At 44.6% G+C, this 25,897-nt stretch overlaps 2 protein-coding genes and 1 long non-coding RNA gene across 4 annotated transcripts in view; 2 read left to right on the top strand and 1 right to left on the bottom strand.

The window, feature by feature from the left end:
* The window catches only part of Mdn1 (midasin AAA ATPase 1), a 132,223-nt gene extending 121,435 nt beyond the window's left edge, over positions 1–10,788 (top strand). For both annotated transcript variants that reach the window (XM_040740514.1, XM_040740510.1), the window contains exons 94-102: positions 65–228; positions 1,445–1,534; positions 2,306–2,421; positions 3,008–3,182; positions 5,826–5,899; positions 6,323–6,437; positions 7,284–7,347; positions 8,771–8,913; positions 9,495–10,788. In XM_040740514.1, coding sequence (XP_040596448.1) covers positions 65–228; positions 1,445–1,534; positions 2,306–2,421; positions 3,008–3,182; positions 5,826–5,899; positions 6,323–6,437; positions 7,284–7,347; positions 8,771–8,913; positions 9,495–9,680 — 1,127 coding nt within the window. In that variant the 3' untranslated portion in view covers positions 9,681–10,788. The remainder of the gene's footprint in view (positions 1–64; positions 229–1,444; positions 1,535–2,305; positions 2,422–3,007; positions 3,183–5,825; positions 5,900–6,322; positions 6,438–7,283; positions 7,348–8,770; positions 8,914–9,494) is intronic.
* On the bottom strand, positions 7,759–17,310 carry LOC121137815. The gene is made up of 2 exons (XR_005875085.1): positions 17,115–17,310; positions 7,759–9,142 (listed from the first exon to the last, which is right to left on the bottom strand). It is a non-coding gene; the product is annotated as an uncharacterized LOC121137815 (long non-coding RNA).
* Positions 17,297–19,472, top strand: Lyrm2 (LYR motif containing 2). The gene is made up of 3 exons (XM_040740521.1): positions 17,297–17,399; positions 17,669–17,809; positions 18,031–19,472. Exons 1-3 carry the CDS (start codon positions 17,355–17,357, stop codon positions 18,109–18,111), a joined length of 267 nt encoding a protein of 88 aa, XP_040596455.1. The 5' UTR covers positions 17,297–17,354; the 3' UTR covers positions 18,112–19,472.
* Positions 19,473–25,897: the final 6,425 nt, after the last annotated feature.

Genomic DNA, 25,897 nt, shown 5'->3' with positions numbered 1-25,897 from the left:
AAGGGTCAGGTCAGTCTTTTCTAAATAGTGTGATAAATGAAACTATGTCTTTCTATGAAAATAGGCTCTAATGAGATGGAAATGGATACTCAGACAGTTAAACCAAAAGAAGACCAAGACCCAAGAACACCCACATCTCACCAGGAGACAGAGAATGAGAGACCAGAAAGAAGCCGAGACTCGACCATTCATACACTGCGTCAATTCCTTATAGATACAGCTTTCCAAGTACTGGACTCGCATGTGTATTCATTTTTAATGTTAACTTTAGAACTTCTGTGGAATAGCCCATTGTTTAGAATATCAGCTATTAGGATTTATTTATTAAATATACAGTGTTCTGTCTGTATGTGTGCTTACACACTAGAAGAAGGCACCATATCTCATTATAGGTGATTGTAAACCGTTGTGTGGTTGCTGGGAGTTGAACTCAGACCTCTGGAAGAGCAAGCAGCCAGTGCTCTTAACCTCAAAGTCATCTCTCCAGCCTGGTATAACATAATCTTTTAGCAACTGGTACATCTTTTCTTAACTACAAAGTCATGCCCAGACTTATCCATTGTGGTGGCACTGGTTCTTGGCTATTAGGATGATAGTGTTAGGAGCCATGAAGACAACTGGCAATTTATGACAGTTATATATCAATAGTTTTTTACTTAATGTTTATGTTTAGGAAGAAACTATTTGCGGGAAAGGTACGGGGGGTAGTCAGTGGGGTCTGTTTGTATTTGATTACATGTAGAAGCCAGAGGACAACCTTGGGTATTCTTTGTATGCTATCCATGTCCGTCCTTCCCCTTCCTACCCCCTCTCCCTCCCTCCCTCCCTTCTTCCCTCCCTCCCTCTCTCCCTCCGTCCCTTTGAGCCTGGGGTCTCTAACTGGCCTGGAAGTTTTCAAGATAGGCTAAGGAGGCTAAGCAGCCAGCTCCAGGGATCAATCTATTTCTACCTCCTAGTGTTGATATTAAAAGTATATCAGATACTTGGCTTTTTTTGCATGGGTTCTGAGGCTAGAATTCAGGTCATGCTTGCATGTACTTCTAACTTAACCATCTCTCCAGCCACATGAGGAGCCTTGTAACTGGTCCTTGTCCCATAATGGTTTCACTTCATAGAGACAGTTTTATCAGAAGAGACGCCCCTGAGGTTGCCTGATGTCCTCTGCTCTCTACATGTACGCATGCATCAGTATACACATTAAAAAGAAAACAAGAGGCCTTGGTTTATTTTTATTTGACTGAGATGTATTTATAAATGATGACGGTTCCCCTCACCCATATGATCTTGCAAACAGAAAGTAGAATCATTTGATCATACCTTTAAATTTGCTTAGGTTGTGAGTTCAGACGTAGCTGCAACGAGATCACACCATAGGAAGACAGCCAATGATAAGGCATTGATTACAACCTAGGCCACCACTTAACTGTAACTTCTCCCTTTTTAGCCCCTTTTAAAAGATGTCAGTGAGCTGAGACAGGAGATGGAGCGACAGCTGGAGACGTGGCAGGCTCACGACTATGGGAGCGCGGAAGAAGTAAGTCAGAGCTGTTGCGTTTTGTCTGTCTTTCCCCAACATCGTTTTGCCTATTTCTTTTAAAGATACAACTCGGTAGGTTCTTGACTCCAGTTACATTTGTAAAAGGGAGAGGCCAGTAGAGCGTTTAGTCAGAATCTTCTGTAAGCCTGGGTATCTGCTGATGCTGCCTGTGTTGCCTCTAGATCTATAGTCTCATTAAAACAAGCATATGTATTTGGTTGCTTTACCTTGTATTGCTGGCTTTGTAATGGAAACCAAGCAAAAGTTCATGCTGTGTGGTCTTGCAGTCTTCCAGATCTTTGCTGGCTGTGGAGTGTGTTTCATTTTAATGGTTTAACCTCTAAATATAGAGGTGTATGTGCAAATCTGTATTGTGTTTATCATCATTCTTCCTACCCCATGTGTATCGAGTGTCTGCCTTTATGTCTGTGGGTCCGTGCTATTGAGAACTGATGAGGGCTCAGAGTGGCTGTGTCAGCCACACCTAGCGTTCCTCATCTACATATGCCGCTGTGCAAAGCATACAGGTCCGTACAGGTGACAGGAGCAAAATTGTTGATTTGTTCGTGAGAGTTCCCATTGTTGATTGGCCTGTTTCACTCCTTTTCTTGGAACTGTAGGTTATGGGTTGGGGCAACGAGGCATTTTTATTAATTCAGTTGAATTGCTGCTTGCTGAGAAGAGCTTGTCAGTGCTTTTGCTGAAAAGGTTCACACAAGTTCTTTTCTGCTTAACAGTCTAACAGTAATTTCTGTTTTGCTGTCCTAGGAGAAGGCTGCAGCTGAGATGTGGCAGAGTTACCTGGTCTTAACTGCATCTCTTTCACAACAGCTGTGTGAGCAGCTTCGTCTGCTGTTAGAGCCTACACAGGCAGCCAAGTTGAGGTAAGTCTTTCCCTCCTGAGGCCCCTAGAGGTCAGTGTCAACCAGTTCAGTTGTGCTCAGCACTGAACATTTGTAAGTGTTGGCTTCTGGGTTGCCACTTCTGCTATCTGGGCAACCAGTATGGTGTTCTGTAGCGCTACTGTCCCCTATTAGCTGTAGTAGTAACCATGTGTGTATGCATTTCTGTGGTGCAGAAGTATATGTACAAAGACAGTTTACACCACCGCTGTGTGGAAACGGCCTTGGATGTGGTGCTGTTTACTATGCTCGTGTTATTCAGCTAGGATCAGGGCCACAAAGATGTTGTCAAAATCATGGTTTAGAACACAAAAGAGAAGCATGTACAACTTTGTATTTAATACAGAAAAATGTATTTTCTAATTTTGTAAAATATGTCTTAGCTTTTCTGAAAACAGCTGGTGGTTAGAGGAATCTAACCTGCAGTCTTTAGTGAATGGTAACACCTCCTTCTGCCTGAGGGCTAATTACTTGATACTGTAGATTTAATTATTAATGTGACTTCTGACTTAAAATTCTGAGGCATGAGTGTGTGTTCATCTTTGTTCCTGTTGGGTTTCTGTAACAGGGGAGACTATCGCACAGGCAAGCGACTGAACATGCGGAAGATCATTCCATACATTGCCAGTCAGTTCCGAAAAGACAGGATTTGGCTTCGAAGGACCAAGCCCAGTAAACGGCAGTATCAGATTTGTTTGGCTATTGATGACTCTTCCAGCATGGTGGACAACCACACCAAACAGGTGAGGAGGAAGGAGAGTGAAAACCAAGCCAGGGTCCAAGTTGTATCAGTGTGGCCGGGCAGGAAGGATGTGGTGACTCCGCCTAGGAGAGTGTGTTCTTTAGGGCCTAAAGGGCAGCTCCATGATGCTGCAAATATTTTATCCCCTACTGTTTTTATGCTGAACAAATCTGGCTGTGTTTATTTTCTATAAAATGCAGAAATGTATTAAACTATTAAGATTGCATATCACAGGGTTTCTGAAACCATTGTCTATTTGGTTTCTAGGAGATGCTTTTTTTGTTGTTGTTTTGTTTTTGTTTTTCGAGACAGGGTTTCTCTGTATTGTTTTGGAGGCTATCGGTCCAGCCCAGCCTCGAACTCACAGAGATCCGCCTGCCTCTGCCTCCCGAGTGCTGGGATTAAAGGCGTGTGCCACCACCGCCCGGCGAGATGCTATTTATTTTAAGTGATGTTATTATTTGGTATAAGCCAACAACTGACCTAATATGGATGCTGTCCTGGAAAAACTTAGAAAGTAACCTTTGAGTGTGGTTCACATCCCACCTCCCCATAACTTGAGGCAGCCTGTTGTCAGTTTTACTTTCTGGGGATTATAACAGTAGCTACCTCAGTGACGAAGATTAAATTAAGTAATGTGTATTTAAACTAGTTTAGTGCATTCTTTACTAATTTGTTCTAAAACTGTGCTGTCATTTATATGGGTGGTAATAAGATTTTTCAGTTTTGTTTTTTATTTTCTTACAGTTCTGCATGTCTTTATATCTAGGCTCTGTGTTGGGTTGGTTTGGGGATGTAGAAGACAAAAGAATTAAATCAATTCTGGCCCAGAAATTGAAAAATAAATGAAGGAGGGTTTGTTTTTAAAACTTTAAGTTTGGATTCATTTCAGTTACAAAGGCTAATTAGCTATCCTGTACAGTTTTTCATCTGTCCTGTCTTTAAAGTTCTGTCAGTATATAAAACCCTCACTAACTTACTTACTAACCTGAAATTTAGAATCTACAAATTGGCAACCTTAAAACATTTTCTCTAAACAAAGATGTGTTCTAGTAGCTTTTTTTTTTTTTTTTTTTTAATGGAGACAGGGTTTCTCTGTGTAGCTCTGGCTGTCCAGGAACTCACTCTGTAGCCCATGCTGGCCTTGAACTCACAGAGATCCACCACCTGCCTCTGCCTCCTCAGTGCTGAGATTAGAGATGCGTGCCGCCACCACCCAGCACTATTAACCATTTTTAAATGAATAAAAATTTACTTCTTATGCTTCAGTTTCATGGTGAGCTAGATTTTTACCTTCTTTATGTAGACAGGAATATTATTTCCAAAATATGAATATTTTGTGTCAGGGGATTTCAGGTTATCTGGCTGACTTGATGCTTGTAATTCCTTTGGGCCATCTTCAAACTGCACAGGGTCTTGGAGCAGTGAAGTACAAAAGGAAACACTAAGCACAACTCTTTCCCTTTCACTCAGGGGAAAGGAAGAGTAGGAAATGGAGGCGTCTTCAGATCACTTAGGAAAATACAAGATGCCCCCTCCCTTCTCAGTTTTCCTTTCTCAAAGCCCATTTTTCCCCAGCACTCTAAGACATCGTGTTACATTCTAGGGGTCTTGATTAGGTTCATGTTCTCTGAATTAAAAGGCAGGAAAACCTCAAGGGCAACAGATGGCAGCAGAGAAATCTCAAGCTTCACAGACAAAATCAGCATTGGAGGGAAGGTGCTTACTGGGGGGCAGGGCGGGTGAAGAAACATGCACGCTGACTCAGAGAAAAAGACCCTGACTCAAAGTCTTTAAAACCCTGGTAATAACATTTCTAACTCAGTTCTGTAGTCTGACTCTACTGCATGAGAATGAAGAAACATGCACGCTGACTCAGAGAAAAAGACCCTGACTCAGAAAGTCTTTAAAACCCTGGTAATAACATTTCTAACTCAGTTCTGTAGTCTGACTCTACTGCATGAGAATGAAGAAACATGCACGCTGACTCAGAGAAAAAGACCCTGACTCAGAAAGTCTTTAAAACCCTGGTAATAACATTTCTAACTCAGTTCTGTAGTCTGACTCTACTGCATGAGAATGAAGAAACATGCACGCTGACTCAGAGAAAAAGACCCTGACTCAAAGTCTTTAAAACCCTGGTAATAACATTTCTAACTCAGTTCTGTAGTCTGACTCTACTGCATGAGAATGAATTGAGATTTTAGTTACATATAAAAGATTTTATGAGCCGGACAGTGGTGGTGCACACCTTTAATCCCAACACTCAGGAGGCAGAGGCAGGCGGATCTCTGTGAGTTCGAGGCCAATCTATTCTACAGAGTAAGTTCCAGGATAGGTTCCAAAGCTACACAGAGAAACCCTGTCAGGGTTGGGGGGGCAGTATGTAGGCTCTGCCATGGAAAGAAAATGTGCATATTTCTCAGTAGTATCCAGAACAAAACCAATCCTATCGGTGTAATGCATTTAAGTTGAAGCATCAGCATGGAGGAGGGCCTGAGGGGCACGCTGGCCTCTGTTGGTTGTATCAGTTGGCTTCAGTACTATTGTTCACCTCTTTGCCATACAATCATAATGTGAAATCTTGAGGCAAACTGGCTTAGAGGAATTTTGATGCCTTAAACTCTCCTTTTCTTCTTCATAGCTTGCATTTGAGTCTTTGGCTGTGATTGGTAATGCTCTAACTCTCCTGGAAGTGGGTCAGATCGCAGTGTGCAGGTAATGTTGTCTTAAAGCTTTTTTACATTTTATTTATGTATATGGGTGTTTCCTTTGCTTTGTGTGTGTCTGTGCACTGCATTCATTCAATACCCTTGGAAACCAGAGGGGGTGTTGGATCCCCTGACCTGGAATTGCAGACAGTTGTGGTGGGTCCTCTGGAAGAGGTGCTCTTTAGCCTCTTAGCTGAACCCCTGAGCCAACTCTTCATCCCCCGGGGTTCCCTTTGGACTGGACTTCTTGTTTTGTTTTGAGACAGTTTCTCTGTGTAGCCCTGGCTGTCCTTAAACTGCCTCAAGTGCTGGGATTGAAGGTGTGCGCCACCACCCAACTCTAATGTTGTCTTTTAATCCCAGTGAAGAAATCCTGTTCCCAACCTTCATGACTGGAAAAACATCACATTATATCTGGTTTTCATTCCAGTTTTGGAGAGTCAGTAAAACTGTTGCATCCATTCCACGAGCAGTTTGGTGATTCTTCTGGGTCTCAAATTCTAAGGTTCTGCAAATTCCAACAAAGGAAGACTAAGATTGCTCAGGTACTCTGATGAAATCAAGATTCGTTTGCACACATTCTAAAGCTGGGATTGAAATGATGGCTCAGCAGTTAAGAGCACTGGCTGTTCTTCCGCAGGTCCTTGGTTCAATTCCCAGCAACCACATGGTATCTCACAGCCATGTATAGTGGGATCTCATGCCCTCTTCTGCCATAAAGGTGTACATTCAGATAGAGTACTTCCATGTATTTAAAATACAATTCTAACGCTGATGTTAAGAGACATTAATTTTTAGAATCCCCTGTCTGCTTTCTGGAATTAGGACAGGTAGCCTGACGTACACAGTACTAACCTCAACCTATATGCTACTAGAACAGTTTCCTTGACATCTTTTAACCAAGGTGTGATTCCTTCTTCTCAGTCCTCAACTGTGATATTACCACAGTTGAGTTTGAAACATTTGAACAAACAAGGTTATTGCTCAGTTCCTATTGATCTGCTGGATTTGGACTTAGGCTCTCTCCCATTAAGCCTAGAGACAAAATGATGGCAAGTTAAGCTAGGGATTTCCTGAGGAAGATGAAACAGTGGCCTCCCTCTGTTCTTAGTTCTTGCTGTCAAGCTGCCTTCTCTTTTGTTCAACAGGCTTATTTTCTTGAAAGAAGGAAACTGTTTCATTCATGGCTATTCATGTTATTGCCATCTTTCTTCCTGTGGAGTGTCTTATAGGGCACTAGTGGAGCGACTAGTCAGTAACTGTCTGTCTGTACTTCAGCATGCCAGTGCCTGGTGGTAAATGCTGCATAGTAAGAAGGCAGGCCGTATGTCAGAAGCCAGAAATCTCTCTAGTTAGGAGGGGTAGTATTAATCTGTGCTGGTTCTGTTTAGTTTCTAGAATCTGCAGCCAAGATGTTTGCAGCTGCCCAGAAGCTGTCACAGAACGTCGTTCCGGGTGAGCCACATTCTTCCCCTTTGCTAACAAATTGCTTCTCGTCTTTCTCTGCCCATCCCCATCTCATGAGTGAGTGTATATGTGTTCATGTACGAATGTAGATGCAGGTCTGTGTGTGCAAGCCCAAGGTTGACATTGGGAGTCTTCCTTGATCACTCTGCTTTGGAGTGAACTTGGAGTTCGCAGCTAAACTGGCCATCAGCCCCAGGTTTCCTCCCATTTCCCACTCTCCAACACTGGGATTGCAGGCATGCATTGTCACACCTGACTTTTATTTAGGCACTGGAAATCCTAAGTCAGGTCCATGGTTGCAGAGCAAACATTTTACCAGCTTTACCAGTTAAGACCCTCTAACTTCCCATCACCTTTTTAAAAATGTATTCTCTGTAGGAAAAACATAAAAGGATGGAATCAGTGATAGAGTTCTTTATTCATTATCCCGAAATTTATGCTGACCTCATTTTCAATGTTTAGATATACTGATAAAAGTGCTAGATACAAATTAGTGCATATTTATAGGATACATAAGTTCAGAGTTATAAGGGAATGGAGAAAGGTGTATGGAATTGAGTTCATGTAACCCTGGCTTGAAATACCCCAGTTATTTAGCCCTGGCTCTGACACAGAGATGGGTAAAGGAGAGGAAGTTAGAAACATGGAATTGGCAAAATCCGAGAAGCGATATATATGATATATATGACATTTGGAAGACATAATTCTAGTTCACTGACTTGATCACTTCTGATGGCCTGCTCATCTGTGGTCACTGGAGTCCATAAGCTTAAACACATGGTTGACAGAACAGCCTGTGAAGCCAACTCTCCTTCTATCTTGTAAGCCCCAAGGAATCAGTTTAAGTTGTCAGTTAGGTAGCAAATGCCTTACTCTGCTGAGCCTCCTGTTCCCACACTTTCTACTCTTGCAGAGAACGGAAGTTCAGTTCCAAGCACAAACTGCCTCTAACTCCAGTTCTAGAATAGATACCTTGTTCTGGCCTGTGTAGATGGTGTGTGGATGTGGTGCATTTATGTGCTGCAAAACACTCATAGAACATAAAAACAAACAGAATCTTTAGCCAAGCAGTGCTAGCGCACGCCTTTAATCCCAGCCCTCTGGAGACAGAGGCAGGCTGATTGATCTCTTTGAGTTTGAGGCCTACCTACCTGATCTATAGAACTAGTTCCAGGGCACCCTGTGGGGGAGGGGGAGTCACAATTGAAGTTGATCTAAATTTGACCTTCCCTGAAGCACGGCTATACTGATCAATTGAGTGTCTTGTCTCTCCTGAGTAATAGGTCTGGCCATAGGCCTCTCCTGTGGCAGCTCCAGGGATCTGTTTGGCTTTAGAGGGCCCACAGATGGTTTTCAATTGTCAAACAAGTTTTGCTTTTTCCCTTGCTCCTCTAATGTACGGCTTCTACAGAGACTGCGCAGCTGCTCCTCATAGTTTCTGATGGACGAGGCCTTTTTCTCGAAGGCAAAGACAGAGTCCTGGCGGCAGTCCAGGCTGCCCAGAATGCCAATATCTTCGTCATTTTTGTTGTGTTGGATAATCCCAATTCACGGGTGAGTGATCGCCAAAAGCCATGATTCTATAGATAGCGCCCCCCCCCCCCTTGAATTTGCTCTGAAGTATAACTGCTGCTCCGCCATCTGGGGTGCTGTCGCTTTGTACACTTTTCTTCATTAAATTCACACAGTGAAGAACATCCTTCCCAACACAGAGACAATATAACATAGGTCATGCGTAGGAGAGCAGAGATTCCCAGACTCCTCTGGAGTGTGGTTTCCTTCCCTGTATATGAAAAGTAGGGCAGTTGTCAAAGCAGCTCCTTCAAATAGGGACCAGCCTTTCCCACCCTCCCAGCAGCTGGCACACTCAGGTCTGAAGGAGCATGTAGCCGCAGAGTGCACTGATCCTGGCTGTAGGGTCCGTGGGGACTCCTCCTTAGAACAGGGACAGTGTTGCTCTTATTTGTTCTTTTTCCTTGGATTGTTCCTTGTCCTAGAAGGGGAACTCAAAAAGAGCTGCCTTTTCATGAACATTTTGGAAATTTCTCTTATGTAGAAATTAAAAAATTGCCAGTGAGCTAGTCAAGGATGTGGTCTAATTTTCCTATTTATTTAAAAATGCCTTTTGTTAACAGGATTCTATCTTGGACATTAAAGTACCGATATTTAAAGGACCAGGAGAGATGCCTGAAATCCGATCTTACATGGAGGAGTTCCCATTTCCGTTTTACATCATTCTTCGAGACGTGAATGCACTTCCTGAGACCCTCAGTGACGCCCTGAGGCAATGGTTTGAGCTGGTGACAGCATCTGACTCATAGAGCAGAAACAGTCTGTAGTGGGGCTGTGTGATCACGACATCTTCCCCTGGTGCTCCATTTAGTCAGTTGTTTGTGAACTCAGTACTCCAATAGGACTTCATCTCGATCTGTCTTTTTTAAATGTATCCAGTGGTTATATAAAAATACTTATTGCACTATATGTTTGTATTTATTTACATCATAGCAGAGCTTAGCACAAGCTCTCGAACTCCCTGCTGTGCTAAGCACAGAAGGCTCACAAGCAGTGCCAGGGCTTGTAACTAGGGACCAGCTAGAGGTCACACTGCCCCTCTCTGGAGTCTGGCCACCTGCTTTCCTGTGGCAGTGGCCTTGACACCTTGAAGAAATGCTTCCAGGAGCTTGGGGCTGTATTCTCTACAGTCCTTTGCAGAAAAGACTAAAGGGAGCTACATTTTGGTCCCTGCCTTAAGTTCTACATATAATCACTTGGTTGGGCACTTGTTATCCTGCTCAGAAAGCAGCAAACGGTGCAGGGATGTTCTCAGAGCAACCAGCAAAGTTCTAGCAAAGATGATCATAGAGCTGTGTGAAAAACAAAGCAGCTGTGTGCTCTTCACAGTGGCTGCTCGGGAGACCATGCAGTAGTGGAGAGCGGCTCTCCATTCTCATTCTGACTGCTGGAATGTGTTTCTGTAGCCACCTTTCCCAATGTCAGGAGGAAGAACTCTTCCTCCTACTGCTTTCAAGCTACCCTGAGCCAGTCTCACCGTGGAGAGGAGTAACGAATGCCATATCCACAAGAGCTAAACAGCTCCGTCTTCCCCGCGCTCACACACAACACAGTAACGTTGGCTTTTGTTTGCTTGGGGGTGGGGGCAGTTTTACTTGGCCAGAAAGCAGTGTTTTTGAATACTTGAAATCATGTGCTGTACTCTGTTTAAATGTTGTTTGTGGACATTGTGCTGTGCGTCTGTCTCCATGTCTGTCTGCAGGCTACACTGAAGTGTGCTACCTTTATGTGGTGGTCATCAAAGACAGATTGCTCTTTAACTAAGTGTCCTGAAGCATGTACTTAAAGTTATATTATTTTTATTCGAAAACGCTATGCAGCTTATATTCTGAAAACTATTAAAAATTATTGAGTTAATCTTTGTTTGTTCTTTTTTTTAAAACTTTTATTGATTCTTTAGGATTCACATATATCCCCATCTCACCCATCCCCCCACCCTCCCTCTGTTCTAGAACCCCCCCCCCCCAACAAAACAGAATTTAAAATAAAAGAGAAGCAAAACTGTGGGGACACCAGACCTTGGCCAGAGACCCACTTCCCCATCAGCCTGGGAGTAGGCAGCTGTGAGACAATGTTTACTAAAAACATGTTTACTAAAAACAATACAATGCTCGGGGCAATAAGTTCCTGAAAAGGGCTGGCCCACGGGAAATGCCCTGACCTCCACCTTTTCCAAAGACTAACACCTCTTCTGACACACCCAAGTCAGTTTCTGGTGTCAGAGCAGAACCAGCCAGGGATAAGGAGAGAGCAGAAGCTTTTCTGGAGGGAGGCCTTTCTTGGGAAGTTTTCTTGAGCCTTTTGGGGGCCTGCTTCAAGTTTTCTTTACATCGTTGACTGGTCTCTGTGTTGTCAATCCCCGACACCCTCCGCACATTCTCGGACACAGGCTGCACAGCGGGCTCGGCACAAAAGAAGAAGAACCACCTCATCGTTGCAAGTGTCATAGCTCTGGAGGGAAAAGCATCCTGACCTGTTGGAAGTCAGAGTATGTATGCCTGAAGCTGTGAGGGGAGGCGCCATGGGTACCTACAGCTGTGACTTGTCCGGAAGTCAGGCTGTACCTACAGCTGTGATAGGAGGTATCTTGGATACTTAACAATTGTGAGGAGAAAGGTACCCTGAGATGTTGGGAATCAGGCTATACCTGAAGCTGGGGTGCCATGGGGGAATGGTCTCCCCGCAGAATGTAGCAATCCTGCTCCTCTTGGGCTTTACAACTGAGCTCTGCACCACCACCACTGCCCCCCTTTAAGGGGCTTCCCAGTAGAGGTATCCGTTATCCGTTTCTCCTCAGCTCTGACCTGGGATGCTACTTCTGCTTCACTCTGCTAAAGGGAAACTCCTGCAGGAATGTAGCCATCTCCTGTGGCTCCAGTGACAAGTTGTCCTGCTAAGGGAATGTCTCAGCAAAGGTTCTGCTGGTGAAAGATCTTCACCCAGAACTCTTAGGAAATTTATTTGGGAAGGAGAGGTCCAGGAGAGAGGCAGCCTCTGCCAGCGTGGGAAAGGACAGCCGGTAACTGAGCAGAGGGACATGTATAGGGCCAGCTCCACTGTCTTGCCCAGGCAAGATGCGGTGCCCTCTCCCAGCTGCACCATCACCAACAGGGTCAGCTCTAGTATACTACCCAGGCTGGCTGCAGGGCCCAATTTCCCAGGGCTAGTTCTCCAACTCTAGTGATCACAGGGCCAGTTCTTTTGCCCGCCACAGGTAGCAAAGTAATGGGGGGACCTTCCCCCACCCATACCACCACATGGCAGATGGGGAGGGGACGGTCCTCCTGATGACAGAGTCAGCTTTAGTGTGCTGTCCGGGTAAGGGTCACACCCATGATGAGAGGTGAGCCATCTTTCCTGAGCAGGGGTGGGGGGAGCTTTCCTGCTGCAGTATTCAGCTACATTGTTCATTCTTAATGGAGCATGAGGAGTATTGCAGGAATGTAAAGAGTGGGACTTGATCCTGTCTGCCAATCAGATCATGGATTTGCTCCCAAACTGACTCAGTGCAATAAACACAGGAACCTTGTACCTAAGCCTGCCACCTGACTGTTATGGGACTTTGTGGTGGTTTGAAAGAAAATGTGCTCCCTCCCCCAAGGTGTAGCACTATTAGGAGGTGTGGCCTTATTGGAGGAAGTGTGTCCCTGTGGGGGTGGACTTTGCGGTTTCCTATGCTCAGCAGTGAGTCAGTCAACTTCCTGTTACCTGCAAGATGTAGCACTCTCAGCTCCAGCACGGTCGCCTTGCCCCCTGCAGTGATGAGACTGGACTGAGCCAACTGAGCCGCTAAATGTTTTCTTTAGAAGAGCTGCATGGGGCCTGGAGAGATGGCTCAGTGATTAAGAGCACTGGTTGCTCCCCCAGAGGTTCTGAGTTCAGTTCACAGCAACCACACGATGGCTCACAACCATCAATAATGAGATCTGGTGCCCGTTTCTCACATAAAGTTGTATATGCAGATAGAGCACTCATACACATAAATACATAAATCTTTAAAAAAAAAGTTGCCATGGTCGCCGGACGTTGGTGGCACACGCACGCCTTTAATCCCAGCACTCGGGAGGCAGAGCAGGTGGATCTCTGTGAGTTCAAGGCCAGTCTGGTCTACCTAGCGAGTTACAGGACAAGCTCCAAAGCAATACAGAGAAACCCTGTCTCCAAAAACCAAAAAAAAAAAAAAAGAGTTGCCATGGCCTCTTCACAGCAACAGAACATCCTAACTGAGACAGACCTGAAAGGTAGTTGAGGTGGCCATGCTTTTACCCTGACGGTGAGGTAATTACTTGATACTGTAAAAAGTTCCCAAGAGAGTTTTAAATAATGAAAGACAGACACTGTGCCACAGGGCCAGTCAGCACACCAGGCTAAAGCATGGACACCATCTAAACACCGAGTGACAGGTGCCATTTCAGTGGATCCTCCATAGCCAGGTCAAGGAAACAATAGTGCCTGAGAAGGAAGAAGCCCAGGCAGTGAAAGCCCACCCAAGGCAACCTCACCTTCCAGAGACCATGGGACCAGCTCTCCAGCCCCGCTCTGGCTGTACAGCTGGTACACACAGAAGAAATCCAACAAGTGGCATGGAAGTGAGGATCATGATGCCCCTTCTCCCCTTGGACTCCTGGTAATATTGGCCATAATGTTTCCTGTGGGGCTAGCCCCAATGACTGTATCTAAAAGTAATAGTTATTTAAAAATGACATCTGGTTTATTTATTGAGTTATCCCTAACTATGCGTCCAAATATCAGTTGAGCCTTAGATTTTCCATTAAAATGTCAGCCTGGTTCCATGGCTGACACCTTACAGGCCCCATGGTTCTCCTCTGAGGTCTAGTGATGGTGAGGAACTAGTGGCCTTTCGTATAAATTAAAGATTCAAATGTAACTAAAAGAAATGAGGAATGCCAGGCTGGAGAGATGGCTCAGAAATGCTCTTCCAAAGGTCCTGCGTTCAATTCCCAACAACTTCATGGTGGCTCACAACCATGAGGTCTGGTGCCCCCTTCTGGCATGCAGACATACATGCAGGCAGAATACCGTATGCATAATAAATCTTAAAAAAAAAAAAAGAAATGAGGAATGGTGTGACTAAGGTACTGCCTTCAACTGACTCCATTTTGTGTCTGCTCATGAAATTTTTCAGTTCCTTAACCCCTTAAACAGTACAGGGCTTTCCATGGCTCAGATACATAACCAAAATATCTACTGGTTGTATAGTCAAAACAAATGTGACCAGGTTCCCCTAACCTACACCTGACAATGATGTCATTGTGATTTTTTTCTTTAAAACTGCTATAACCTGAGCTTTGGTGCTGAGTGACACTGCATTGACCTAAGTTTTCGTATCCAAAATATAAATCTTTGAGTCAGGAAATATATGTCCACACGACAATGCTGCCTGTGGCTAGCATGATTTTTGTTTTTGTTGTTGTTGTTTGTTTTTCGAGACAGGGTTTCTCTGTATTGTTTTGGAGGCTGCCCTGGAACTTGCTCTGTAGTCCAGGCTGGCCTCGAACTCACAGAGATCTGCCTGCCTCTGCCTCCTGAGTGCTGGGATTTAAGGCGTGCGCCACCAACATCCAGCTATTTATTTATTTATTGTAGTGGAAAAGTGTTGGGAGCAATCGTTGTTATTTAAAACCTCTGGTAAATATTGTCAGTCTTTTTAAGAATAGTCTGTCTCCTCCCCAGCTTCCTAATGAATAGAACCTGGGCTCACAGGAAAAGCTGATAGTAATCTACAGTTAGGTTACTCAACCCTCCTCCTTGCAATTAGACTACTTCACACTAAAACCTCTTCCTGCTGCTCAGCCTCAGTGGTGGTCTGTCAACACCCCTCACATGTGACCAAAAACACTCCTGGGTACGTGACCAAGAACACTCCTCAGCCGATTACTAGGCACCGACCCCTCCCTTATTGTCCTGCATCCCCCTACTTCATTTCCCCTATTTAAGCCTGTACAGAATTTTCTTAAACAGCAGCCAACTTGTCCTGCTGTCCATCTCCCTCTTGTCTCTTGTCTCATTCATTCCAGGTTCCTGTGGCTCGAACCCATTGTGCCTTGCTGGTTGGGCAGAAAAGAATGTACAAAGTACCTGTTCTTTGTGCCCAATGTATAGGCCCAGCACTAGTTCAGAATTCCAATAACTATCCCCAGGTAATGTGGAGAGAAACAACTCAGTACCCACCCCAAGGGTCATAGAGAACAATAATAAAATATTATAATAAGAAACTACTGGGCCAGACAGTGGGTGTCCAAGGACTTCAAATTCCACCAATCCCTTAACTCCCCCAGAATCAGACCACAAAAACTCACCAATTCAGGACCCCCCCCCAAGAAACCCTATATAATCTCTGTATTCTGTCCAGTTGTTGCTTCTCATTTTAGAGGCACCACCCTTCTGGATTTTTCTCTCCCAATAAATCTGGAGTGAGGCTTGTATAGTGTGACACTTCCACCAGAGCAGGGACGAGTTGTAACAACTTTTGAGGGAGCCAGAACAGAGCTGTAGCACTTTCATTGGGCAATGATTCCCCTAGCAGAGTAGAGCTATAACACTTTGATGGACCTGAGCCAAACTGTAAATCTACACTGGCCAGAGCGGAGCTGTTACACTTGCACTTGGGAAACCTTTCCCCGGAGCAGAGCTGCAAGGTTGACAATGACTTCGTGGTATTCCTTGGCTCCCAACTGCCAGGATACTGTCCATCACAGCTTCAGTGCTTACATCCCCCACGCCCAGCCACACACACACACAAGTGAAATGTATAGCATAATACTAGTGTAGGGTAAAGGAGCCAGCCAAAGAAATGCATCCTGATCCTGAAACCAGAGCTAATGAAAGAAACCTACTGACCCTGAAAGCACAGCAAGTGAAAGAAACATACTTTAGCCCAGAAACAAGAACCTAAGAAACACACCCTAACCCGAAACCAGAACCAAAGAAACACACTTTGGCTCTGGAACCAGAGCCAGTGAAAGAAACACACACTGGCCCTAACAGTGGAGCCAAAAGGCTAAAACGAGCCAGTGAAAGAAACACTTTGGCTCTAAAACCAGAGAGAAACCTGCCACTGACCGACTCAGTACAAAAATCAACCAATCCCTGAGCACGAAATCCAGCCCATCTCTGAGCTTGTCCAAACTCAGGGACTGAAATCCGATCAATTCCCACCCTAAAAATCTCCACCCACCCTGGCCGAGGTAGCTGCCCTCCTGGATTCTTCCCTCGGAATTAGTCTGATGAGGTTTAGGTGAGACCTTCTTTTGCCAGAATGTGAAGCAAAGAAGTAACAATTTTTCTCCAGTACCAGAGTGGAGCAGAGCAAGACTATGACACTTTCTTTCTTTGGAGGAAACCTTCCCCTAGCGAAACAGACACTGGGAAAACCTTCCCCTGGAGCAGGGCTGTAAGCTGCTGCGCTTACAGTGACTTTGTGGTATTCCTTGGCTCCTGACTCTCGGGATTCCTTTCCATTCCAGCCGCAATGCTTACAACTAGTTCAAGATTAAAACAAACCTGAACAGATTCAGACCTTAAAAGATCCTGTGGTCAAAAAGATTACTACAGTAGCTAGGGAAAGTTATTTAATGAATGATTCTGAATTTTTAGTCTAGTGGCGGGAAAATAACCTAGACCCATATTATGCCATAAATAAAAATAACTTTTAGATGGAGTAAATATATTTAAGGAAACCCGATCAGTACAATACAATTTTACAAGAGCTGTAAGAAGATGAAACTGTTAAGTCTCAAAGGAAACAAACACGTCAATGTAGAGTTAAAACTGTATTTATAAAGAACTTTTCCGAGAGCCACTGGTATGCTCAGACAGACACTGAAGGCGCTTGCCACTAACCCTGATTCTAGCTTGATCCTAAAGCTCCCACAACAGAGAAGATCTGAAAAAGCAAGCGGGGTTAAGCTTCCCTCGTAATGCCTGTGAGGTAAACCCTGAGAAAATTAGAGGTGTGTGCATCCGGGGCTGTTTTGAGCAGTTACATATGATGCACTGCGGGGGGTGTGGTGTGGGGGACAGAACAGGCCAGAGGCCGCATGAGTAGGGCAAGTTCGCGGAGCTGCAACGATCCCGGTGACTAGAGGGTCAGATTAAAACAAAAGCTTGCGGCACGCAAATTGAAATTACTAGTTTAAATGTCGGTCTCTTCAGTTACGCACATCAAGGGTGCTCAACAGGCGCACGAGTTCTCCCTTCCGGTAAACCGCTTAAGCAGCTCCTAGGTGACAGGTTCCTTCGGGCGCTCCGGGAGGGTAAGACCCTCCAGCAAAAACGCAAAACTAGGGCGTCCGTCTCCTAGCAACATGGCTCGCGTGCCGCCTACTTCCGCTTCCGCGTTCCCGTCATCCCCAGGCCCCACTCCCGCTCTTGCGCACCAAGCGGCTGCCGCCCCAGGCGTCATGGCGTCCTCGCGCTTGCCTCCCACGGTGCTGACGCTGAAGCAGGTACCCGCGGTGCTCCAGCCCCCGGGGCCCCGGAGCAGTCGGCGTGGCTCGGCCCGCGTGGGGTTGTGGTCTTTGGGTCTCTGTGTCCCCGCAGCCACCGCGGGCCTCGGCTTGCGGCGCCGCTTCCCGCGGCGGGGTGACAGGCGTGCGTGACCCGGGCGGGCCGCTCGTCTGCTTCCGCTCGAGGACCAGAGGGACGTTTCTGGTTGTTTGCAGAGGGGGACCGGCGGGTGTGTCTTTGTAATTGGCGTTTCTCCTTCCCCGGGCAGTTCATGAGACGGCAGCAAGTTCTCCTCCTCTACAGGAAGATCCTGCGAGCCATCAGGCAAGTTCCGAGCGATTCCGACCGGAAGTACCTCCAGGACTGGGCCAGGGAAGAATTCAAAAGAAACAAAAGTGCCACGGAAGAGGTGAGAGCGAGACCACAGCGAGGCCGCGGCCCCTTTGCCCTGTTGTGTTTAGCGAAATAAGCCCCTAGGGTGATTCGTTTTGATCACTGCGGAAGTCCCCCTGGCATTTTAAAGTGGCTTGCACTTCCCACTGTTGGTTCTTGGAGGTAGCAGATGAAGTAATAGAACTGGGCCATGGTTAACCTGGTAAAACAATGACTGGATTCCCCTTTCTTCCACAGGATACGATACGAATGATGATTACTCAAGGCAATATGCAGCTAAAGGAATTAGAAAGGACTCTTGCGTTAGCAAAATCTTAATGGAAAGACTTTCAGATCTCCATGCATTTTGCACAGGCCGAAAGCCACTGCCACAAATCCCCAGTGGCGCATGAAAAGCTGATCATGCTCATCAAGAATGCAAATCAAGGGGTTAACATTTCCACTTCAGTGGCTGCAATTAAAGGCGCACGCCTTTAATCCCAGCACTCGGGAGGCAGAGGCAGGAGGATCTCTGTGAGTTCGAAGCCGGCCTGGTCTACAGAGCCAGTTCCAGGACAGCCTCCAAAGCTATACAGAGAAACCCTGTCTTGAAAAACAAAAAAAAAGTGAACTAAGGTGACCACGGGAGCTTGGAAGCATACATGCTCGGGAGAGGGTAAACTACCAGCAGCCACTTTGGAAAACAGACCATTAGTTCTTGAAAAGGTAAAGGTAACACGATGCAGTTGCTGACATGGCTCCAAGGTTAAGGCTTTTGCTGGCAGGAACCTGAGTTTCACCCCTGGGACCCACATGGTGGAAGGAGGAAACCACTTCAGAAAGTTGTCTTCTGACCTCCACACGGGCACTGTGGCACATAAGAGAGAGAGAGAATATAATTTAAATAAAAGGTGACAGTTACCTCATACTTCAAGTCTCAGCTTTCACCAAGAGAACTGGAGCATGTCTATAAAAGTGTATACGGAGTTCACCGGTTTTGGTTTTGGAAACAGAGTTTCTCTTTGTAGACCAGGCTGGCCTCAAACACAGAGACCCACAGCCTCTGCCTCTTGAGTGCGCAGATTAACGGCGCGTGCCACCACAACCGAATGAATTCGGTGTTCTTCATGATAACCAGATACTGGATTTAGAATATCCATTAACAGGTACTTGGGTATATAAAATGTAGCGTGTTCTACAATAAAGTATTATTTTGCAGTAAGGGTGCAGAGCTGCTCCGTGCTCCGTGGTGACCTTGATTATGTAAGAGGAGCTGACAATAAAAGAGCCCCGGCCTCCGCTGCAGTGGGTATTCCTTAGGACCGGGGAAAGGGCAGTGTTCAGTGAACAGGCCGTGCTGCTTGGAGGGATGTGGAGAGTAACCGCGGGATGGCTCTACAACTCTGAACATTCTAAGGATGTGCTGACGTCCATTTGAGTGAGGGAATGTGATAAGTTCACAGACAGCCTTACTGTAAAACTGGGGTATGAGGTGTAATTGACAAGAGTAGAGTTCTCCATTTGCCAAAGGAAACATTCTAATGAAAATGTTTACACATTGTCCAAATTTTATATCAGTTAGAGCCAGCTCTGCAGTTCTCATGCTTTGAAGGTAAGTAAGGGTTACAGTCCGGAGACTAAATGTTTTGGCTTGACATAGGAGAGCTTTGTGCTGTTTTCAATAAACAGTTTAATGACAAGATGCAGAGTATGTGTGGATTTTACTGTGCCACCTTTAGACTGTAAGTGTAAGGTATGTTGTGACCTCCCTATCTCAAACCCCCCCCCAAAAAAACAACCCCATATAGGACTGGCAGTATACTAACTCTAGGAGATGCTCTAGAACAATGGTTCTCAACCTGAATGACCTTTGCACAGGGTCACATACCAGATACTTACATTACAGTTCACAACAGTAGCAAAATTACAGTTATGCAGTAAAAATAACTATGGTTGAGGTCACCACAACATGAGGGACTGTGTTACAGGGTCACAGCATTAGAAAGGTTGAGAACCACTAATCTAAGACCTGGAAATCTGCTTTGCCCTTCAGAATTGTGAAGTTACTTTCAGTTGTGTTACAGTTTCATGACCAAAGAACTAATACCTCACAGAGCATCTGAAGCTTGTTGGAAATAAAAGAGAACATTGAAACTCCAAAATGAGGAGGGAAGACTGGGCAATTCTTCATCTTCTGCGCCTAACATCCTTGTGAACACTGAATCATCAAGAAAGATGATACATAGTGCTCTTGAGAAAAGAAATACATCACAGAGTTGACATCAGGATAAAATTATGCACAATTTAGCAAACTTGAAGATTCTTAAGTGATCATGTGAGCAGAAGCCCATGCCATCAACAGAACACAGATGGCAGACGGGGAACCTGACTAGTGTCCTGTACTGGATGCCTGGAAAGACAGTGTAGCCTGAGCACAGCGCCACCTCCTGGAGCCCTCGGGTCCCATGCACATCTTCATGAGAGTGATCTGATTCATAAGCCATTTTTGTTTTTCAAATGTACAGCCTATGCAAAAATACATGACAAGCATTTGTGGGCAATTTGGGTTTTTGTTTTTGAAACCAGGTCTCCTAATCCTTCCTCCTCCACCTTCCAAGTGTCTGAATTGTAGATGTGAGTCACCATGCTTTCTATGAGAAGTCTTGGAGAGGACTTTCGGTAGTTCCCTGTGTGGTCTGATTGACATTCACATTCAGATAGAGACTGAGTAGGTTTAAAATCTTGGAACTAAGCAATGATGAGATGTGGGTGGTGATGATGGTCTTCTAAAAGCACAGTTGTCAAGAGATTAAGGCCAACCATGAACTCAGATCCCCCTGCCTCTGCCAAGTGCCAGGTGTGTGCACCTACACCCTGCACCATTATTTCTAAAGCAGGTAAAACACTTGGGATTGTTTCCAAAGGGAAAAGTTAATGCAACGCTCAGCTTTCCCCTCATCCCTGAGGTCAGGTCTGCTTTGCTCACTCAGGTGCTTTGATTAACCTCTCTGGTTTAGAGGCCAAGTCTTGTTTGGCCTCTTTTTTTTAATGATTTAAATGCATTGATGTTTTGCCTGCATGCTGTGTCTGTGTGTGAGGGCATGGATTCATAGGTGCTGGAGTTGTAGACGGTTAGGAGCTATCAGGTGGTCATGAGGGTGCTGGGAATTGAACCTGGGTCACGAGGTACTTCTTTCTTTCTCTTTTTTTTTTTCTTTTTTGAGACAGGGTTTCTGTGCGTAGCCCTAGCTGTTCTGAAACTTGCTTTGTACGTCAGTCTGACATTGGCCTTATAGAGATCAAACTACCTCTGCCTCTCGAGTGCTGGGCTTACAGGCGTGTGCCACCACCGCCCAGCTTCACAAGAAGGTTCTTTCAGCAATGTTTTTCTTGAATACAGGATGAGTCAAGATGTTGGCCAGATGGCACTGCTGGTGAGGTTTTTTTTTTTTTTAAGATTTTTATTTATTTATTATGTATACAGTGTTCTGTCTGCATGTATGCCTGCAGGTCAGAAGAGGGCACCAGATCTCATGACAGATGGCTAGGAGCCACCATGTGGTTTCTGGGAATTGAACTCAGGACCTCTGGATGAGTAGTCAGTGCTCTTAACCTCTGAGCCATCTCTCCAGCCCTGCTGGTGAGGTTTTACTAACCATGAATCTAGTTTATCTGGATGCAGGATTGTACAACCTGTTATCTGTTCTGAATGTCTCCTGTAAAGTTATCTGTTTGAAACATCAAACTCAAACTTGTTCCTAGAATTTAACTTTAAGATGTTGTAATAATGGGCTTTATGCATGTGAACCAACAACAATCCTGCTGTAAAGGCACGCCTTTAGTCCCAGCAATCAGGATGCAGAGGCAGGCAGGCCTCTTGAGTTCTAGGCCAGCCAGATCTATATAGTTGAAACCCTGCCTCAAAAGAGAGATTAGCAAATGGAAGAAAGATTCTACACAAAAGCATTGTAACAGATGGGTGGCTAAAGCCAGTTTATAGCATCTTGCCCTTTATCATTTCCCAGCAGGTGCACATTTCAGATCCCTGGCACAGCACTGCTGAGGGCGTGCCCATACAGTTTGCTGCTGCTCACTGAGAAAGCAGAAGCCTGAACATTGTGACACAGACAAGGATAGCTAAGGAAAAGGCCATTCAGAGGCAGCCACACCTGCCTTGGAAAAGGAAAGGGATTATATAGAATCAGGCACAAAGAGATTAAAGAAAAAAAGTCATTTTAACAATCCAGAAATTACAAGATTTTAAGGAATTATATTCACATTAAATGTTGAGAGATGGTTCAACAGTTAAGGGCATACTACTTTTTAAAAATTATTTATGTATACAGTGTTCTGCCTGCATGTGTGCCTGCAGGCCAGAAGAATGCATCAAATCTCATTACAGGTGGTTATGAGCCATCATGTGGTTGCTGGAAATTGAACTCAGGACCTCTGGAAGAGCAACCAGTGCTCTTAACCGCTGAGTTATCTTTCTGGCGCCACATACTATTTTTTTTTTCTTGATTTTTCGAGACAGGGTTTCTCTGTGGTGGTGGAGGCTGTCCTGGAACTCGCTCTTGTAGACCAGGCTGGTCTTGAACTCACAGAGATCTGCCTGCCTCTGCCTCCCGAGTGCTGGGATTAAAGGTGTGTGCCACCAATGCCTGGCCACATACTACTCTTGAAGAGGACCAGAGTTCAGGTCCCAGTACTCACACGGGCAGCTCAGGGCTGCTTGTTATTCCAGTTCCAGGGGATCCAATGCCAAGCAGGCACCTGAACTCATATTCTCCCCCCACTCTCTCTCTCTCTCTCTCTCTCTCTCTCTCTCTCTCTCTCTCTCTCTCTCTCTCTCTCTCTCTCTCTCTCTCTGTCCCTCCCTTCGTCCCTCCTTCCCCCCTCTCTCTGTCACACACACACTTTTTTTGTTTTGTTTTTGTTTTACGAGACAGGGTTTCTCTGTATTGTTTTGGAGGCTGTCAGTCCAGCCTGGCCTCGAACTCACAGAGATCCGCCTGCCTCTGCCTCCTGAGTGCTGGGATTAAAGGCGTGTGCCACCACCACCCGGCACACACACACACATTTAAAATAAGCCTTTTTGATTATTATCATTTGTGTTTACTGAAAATCATTTTATTCTTGTATTTCTTAAGAGGTGCTATCACGTCTTGTACCTTGTGGAGTTAATATGCTTACATTAACAACATTAAAGGGTTTCCCACAGACACAGATTGCACCCAATTTGTGCTGATGCAAGACAATCTGATGTAGACGTTAAGCTAGATGCATTTGCTCTAAAGCAAAGTGGCTGTGTACAGGCTCTTACAGGAACTCTTGAGTGCAGTTAGCAGACCAAATGACTGAAAATAAGGAGTACCAACAACTGAAAGCAGGGTTTAATGTTTACAGGAACTCTTGAGTGCAGTTAGCAGACCAAATGACTGAAAATAAGGAGTACCAACAACTGAAAGCAGGGTTTAATGTTTACAGGAACTCTTGAGTGCAGTTAGCAGACCAAATGACTGAAAATAAGGAGTACCAACAACTGAAAGCAGGGTTTAATGTTTACAGGAACTCTTGAGTGCAGTTAGCAGACCAAATGACTGAAAATAAGGAGTACCAACAACTGAAAGCAGGGTTTAATGTTTACAGGAACTCTTGAGTGCAGTTAGCAGACCAAATGACTGAAAATAAGGAGTACCAACAACTGAAAGCAGGGTTTAATGTTTACAGGAACTCTTGAGTGCAGTTAGCAGACCAAATGACTGAAAATAAGGAGTACCAACAACTGAAAGCAGGGTTTAATGTTTACAGGAACTCTTGAGTGCAGTTAGCAGACCAAATGACTGAAAATAAGGAGTACCAACAACTGAAAGCAGGGTTTAATGTTTACAGGAACTCTTGAGTGCAGTTAGCAGACCAAATGACTGAAAATAAGGAGTACCAACAACTGAAAGCAGGGTTTAATGTTTACAGGAACTCTTGAGTGCAGTTAGCAGACCAAATGACTGAAAATAAGGAGTACCAACAACTGAAAGCAGGGTTTAATGTTTACAGGAACTCTTGAGTGCAGTTAGCAGACCAAATGACTGAAAATAAGGAGTACCAACAACTGAAAGCAGGGTTTAATGTTTACAGGAACTCTTGAGTGCAGTTAGCAGACCAAATGACTGAAAATAAGGAGTACCAACAACTGAAAGCAGGGTTTAATGTTTACAGGAACTCTTGAGTGCAGTTAGCAGACCAAATGACTGAAAATAAGGAGTACCAACAACTGAAAGCAGGGTTTAATGTTTACAGGAACTCTTGAGTGCAGTTAGCAGACCAAATGACTGAAAATAAGGAGTACCAACAACTGAAAGCAGGGTTTAATGTTTACAGGAACTCTTGAGTGCAGTTAGCAGACCAAATGACTGAAAATAAGGAGTACCAACAACTGAAAGCAGGGTTTAATGTTTACAGGAACTCTTGAGTGCAGTTAGCAGACCAAATGACTGAAAATAAGGAGTACCAACAACTGAAAGCAGGGTTTAATGTTTACAGGAACTCTTGAGTGCAGTTAGCAGACCAAATGACTGAAAATAAGGAGTACCAACAACTGAAAGCAGGGTTTAATGTTTACAGGAACTCTTGAGTGCAGTTAGCAGACCAAATGACTGAAAATAAGGAGTACCAACAACTGAAAGCAGGGTTTAATGTTTACAGGAACTCTTGAGTGCAGTTAGCAGACCAAATGACTGAAAATAAGGAGTACCAACAACTGAAAGCAGGGTTTAATGTTTACAGGAACTCTTGAGTGCAGTTAGCAGACCAAATGACTGAAAATAAGGAGTACCAACAACTGAAAGCAGGGTTTAATGTTTACAGGAACTCTTGAGTGCAGTTAGCAGACCAAATGACTGAAAATAAGGAGTACCAACAACTGAAAGCAGGGTTTAATGTTTACAGGAACTCTTGAGTGCAGTTAGCAGACCAAATGACTGAAAATAAGGAGTACCAACAACTGAAAGCAGGGTTTAATGTTTACAGGAACTCTTGAGTGCAGTTAGCAGACCAAATGACTGAAAATAAGGAGTACCAACAACTGAAAGCAGGGTTTAATGTTTACAGGAACTCTTGAGTGCAGTTAGCAGACCAAATGACTGAAAATAAGGAGTACCAACAACTGAAAGCAGGGTTTAATGTTTACAGGAACTCTTGAGTGCAGTTAGCAGACCAAATGACTGAAAATAAGGAGTACCAACAACTGAAAGCAGGGTTTAATGTTTACAGGAACTCTTGAGTGCAGTTAGCAGACCAAATGACTGAAAATAAGGAGTACCAACAACTGAAAGCAGGGTTTAATGTTTACAGGAACTCTTGAGTGCAGTTAGCAGACCAAATGACTGAAAATAAGGAGTACCAACAACTGAAAGCAGGGTTTAATGTTTACAGGAACTCTTGAGTGCAGTTAGCAGACCAAATGACTGAAAATAAGGAGTACCAACAACTGAAAGCAGGGTTTAATGTTTACAGGAACTCTTGAGTGCAGTTAGCAGACCAAATGACTGAAAATAAGGAGTACCAACAACTGAAAGCAGGGTTTAATGTTTACAGGAACTCTTGAGTGCAGTTAGCAGACCAAATGACTGAAAATAAGGAGTACCAACAACTGAAAGCAGGGTTTAATGTTTACAGGAACTCTTGAGTGCAGTTAGCAGACCAAATGACTGAAAATAAGGAGTACCAACAACTGAAAGCAGGGTTTAATGTTTACAGGAACTCTTGAGTGCAGTTAGCAGACCAAATGACTGAAAATAAGGAGTACCAACAACTGAAAGCAGGGTTTAATGTTTACAGGAACTCTTGAGTGCAGTTAGCAGACCAAATGACTGAAAATAAGGAGTACCAACAACTGAAAGCAGGGTTTAATGTTTACAGGAACTCTTGAGTGCAGTTAGCAGACCAAATGACTGAAAATAAGGAGTACCAACAACTGAAAGCAGGGTTTAATGTTTACAGGAACTCTTGAGTGCAGTTAGCAGACCAAATGACTGAAAATAAGGAGTACCAACAACTGAAAGCAGGGTTTAATGTTTACAGGAACTCTTGAGTGCAGTTAGCAGACCAAATGACTGAAAATAAGGAG

Source organism: Mesocricetus auratus, unplaced genomic scaffold (genome assembly GCF_017639785.1).
Source record: "Mesocricetus auratus isolate SY011 unplaced genomic scaffold, BCM_Maur_2.0 Super-Scaffold_6730, whole genome shotgun sequence".
NCBI classification, from domain to species: Eukaryota; Metazoa; Chordata; class Mammalia; order Rodentia; family Cricetidae; genus Mesocricetus; species Mesocricetus auratus.
Note: the sequence above shows the minus strand (reverse complement) of the source record. Positions and strands in the feature narration are given on the sequence as shown.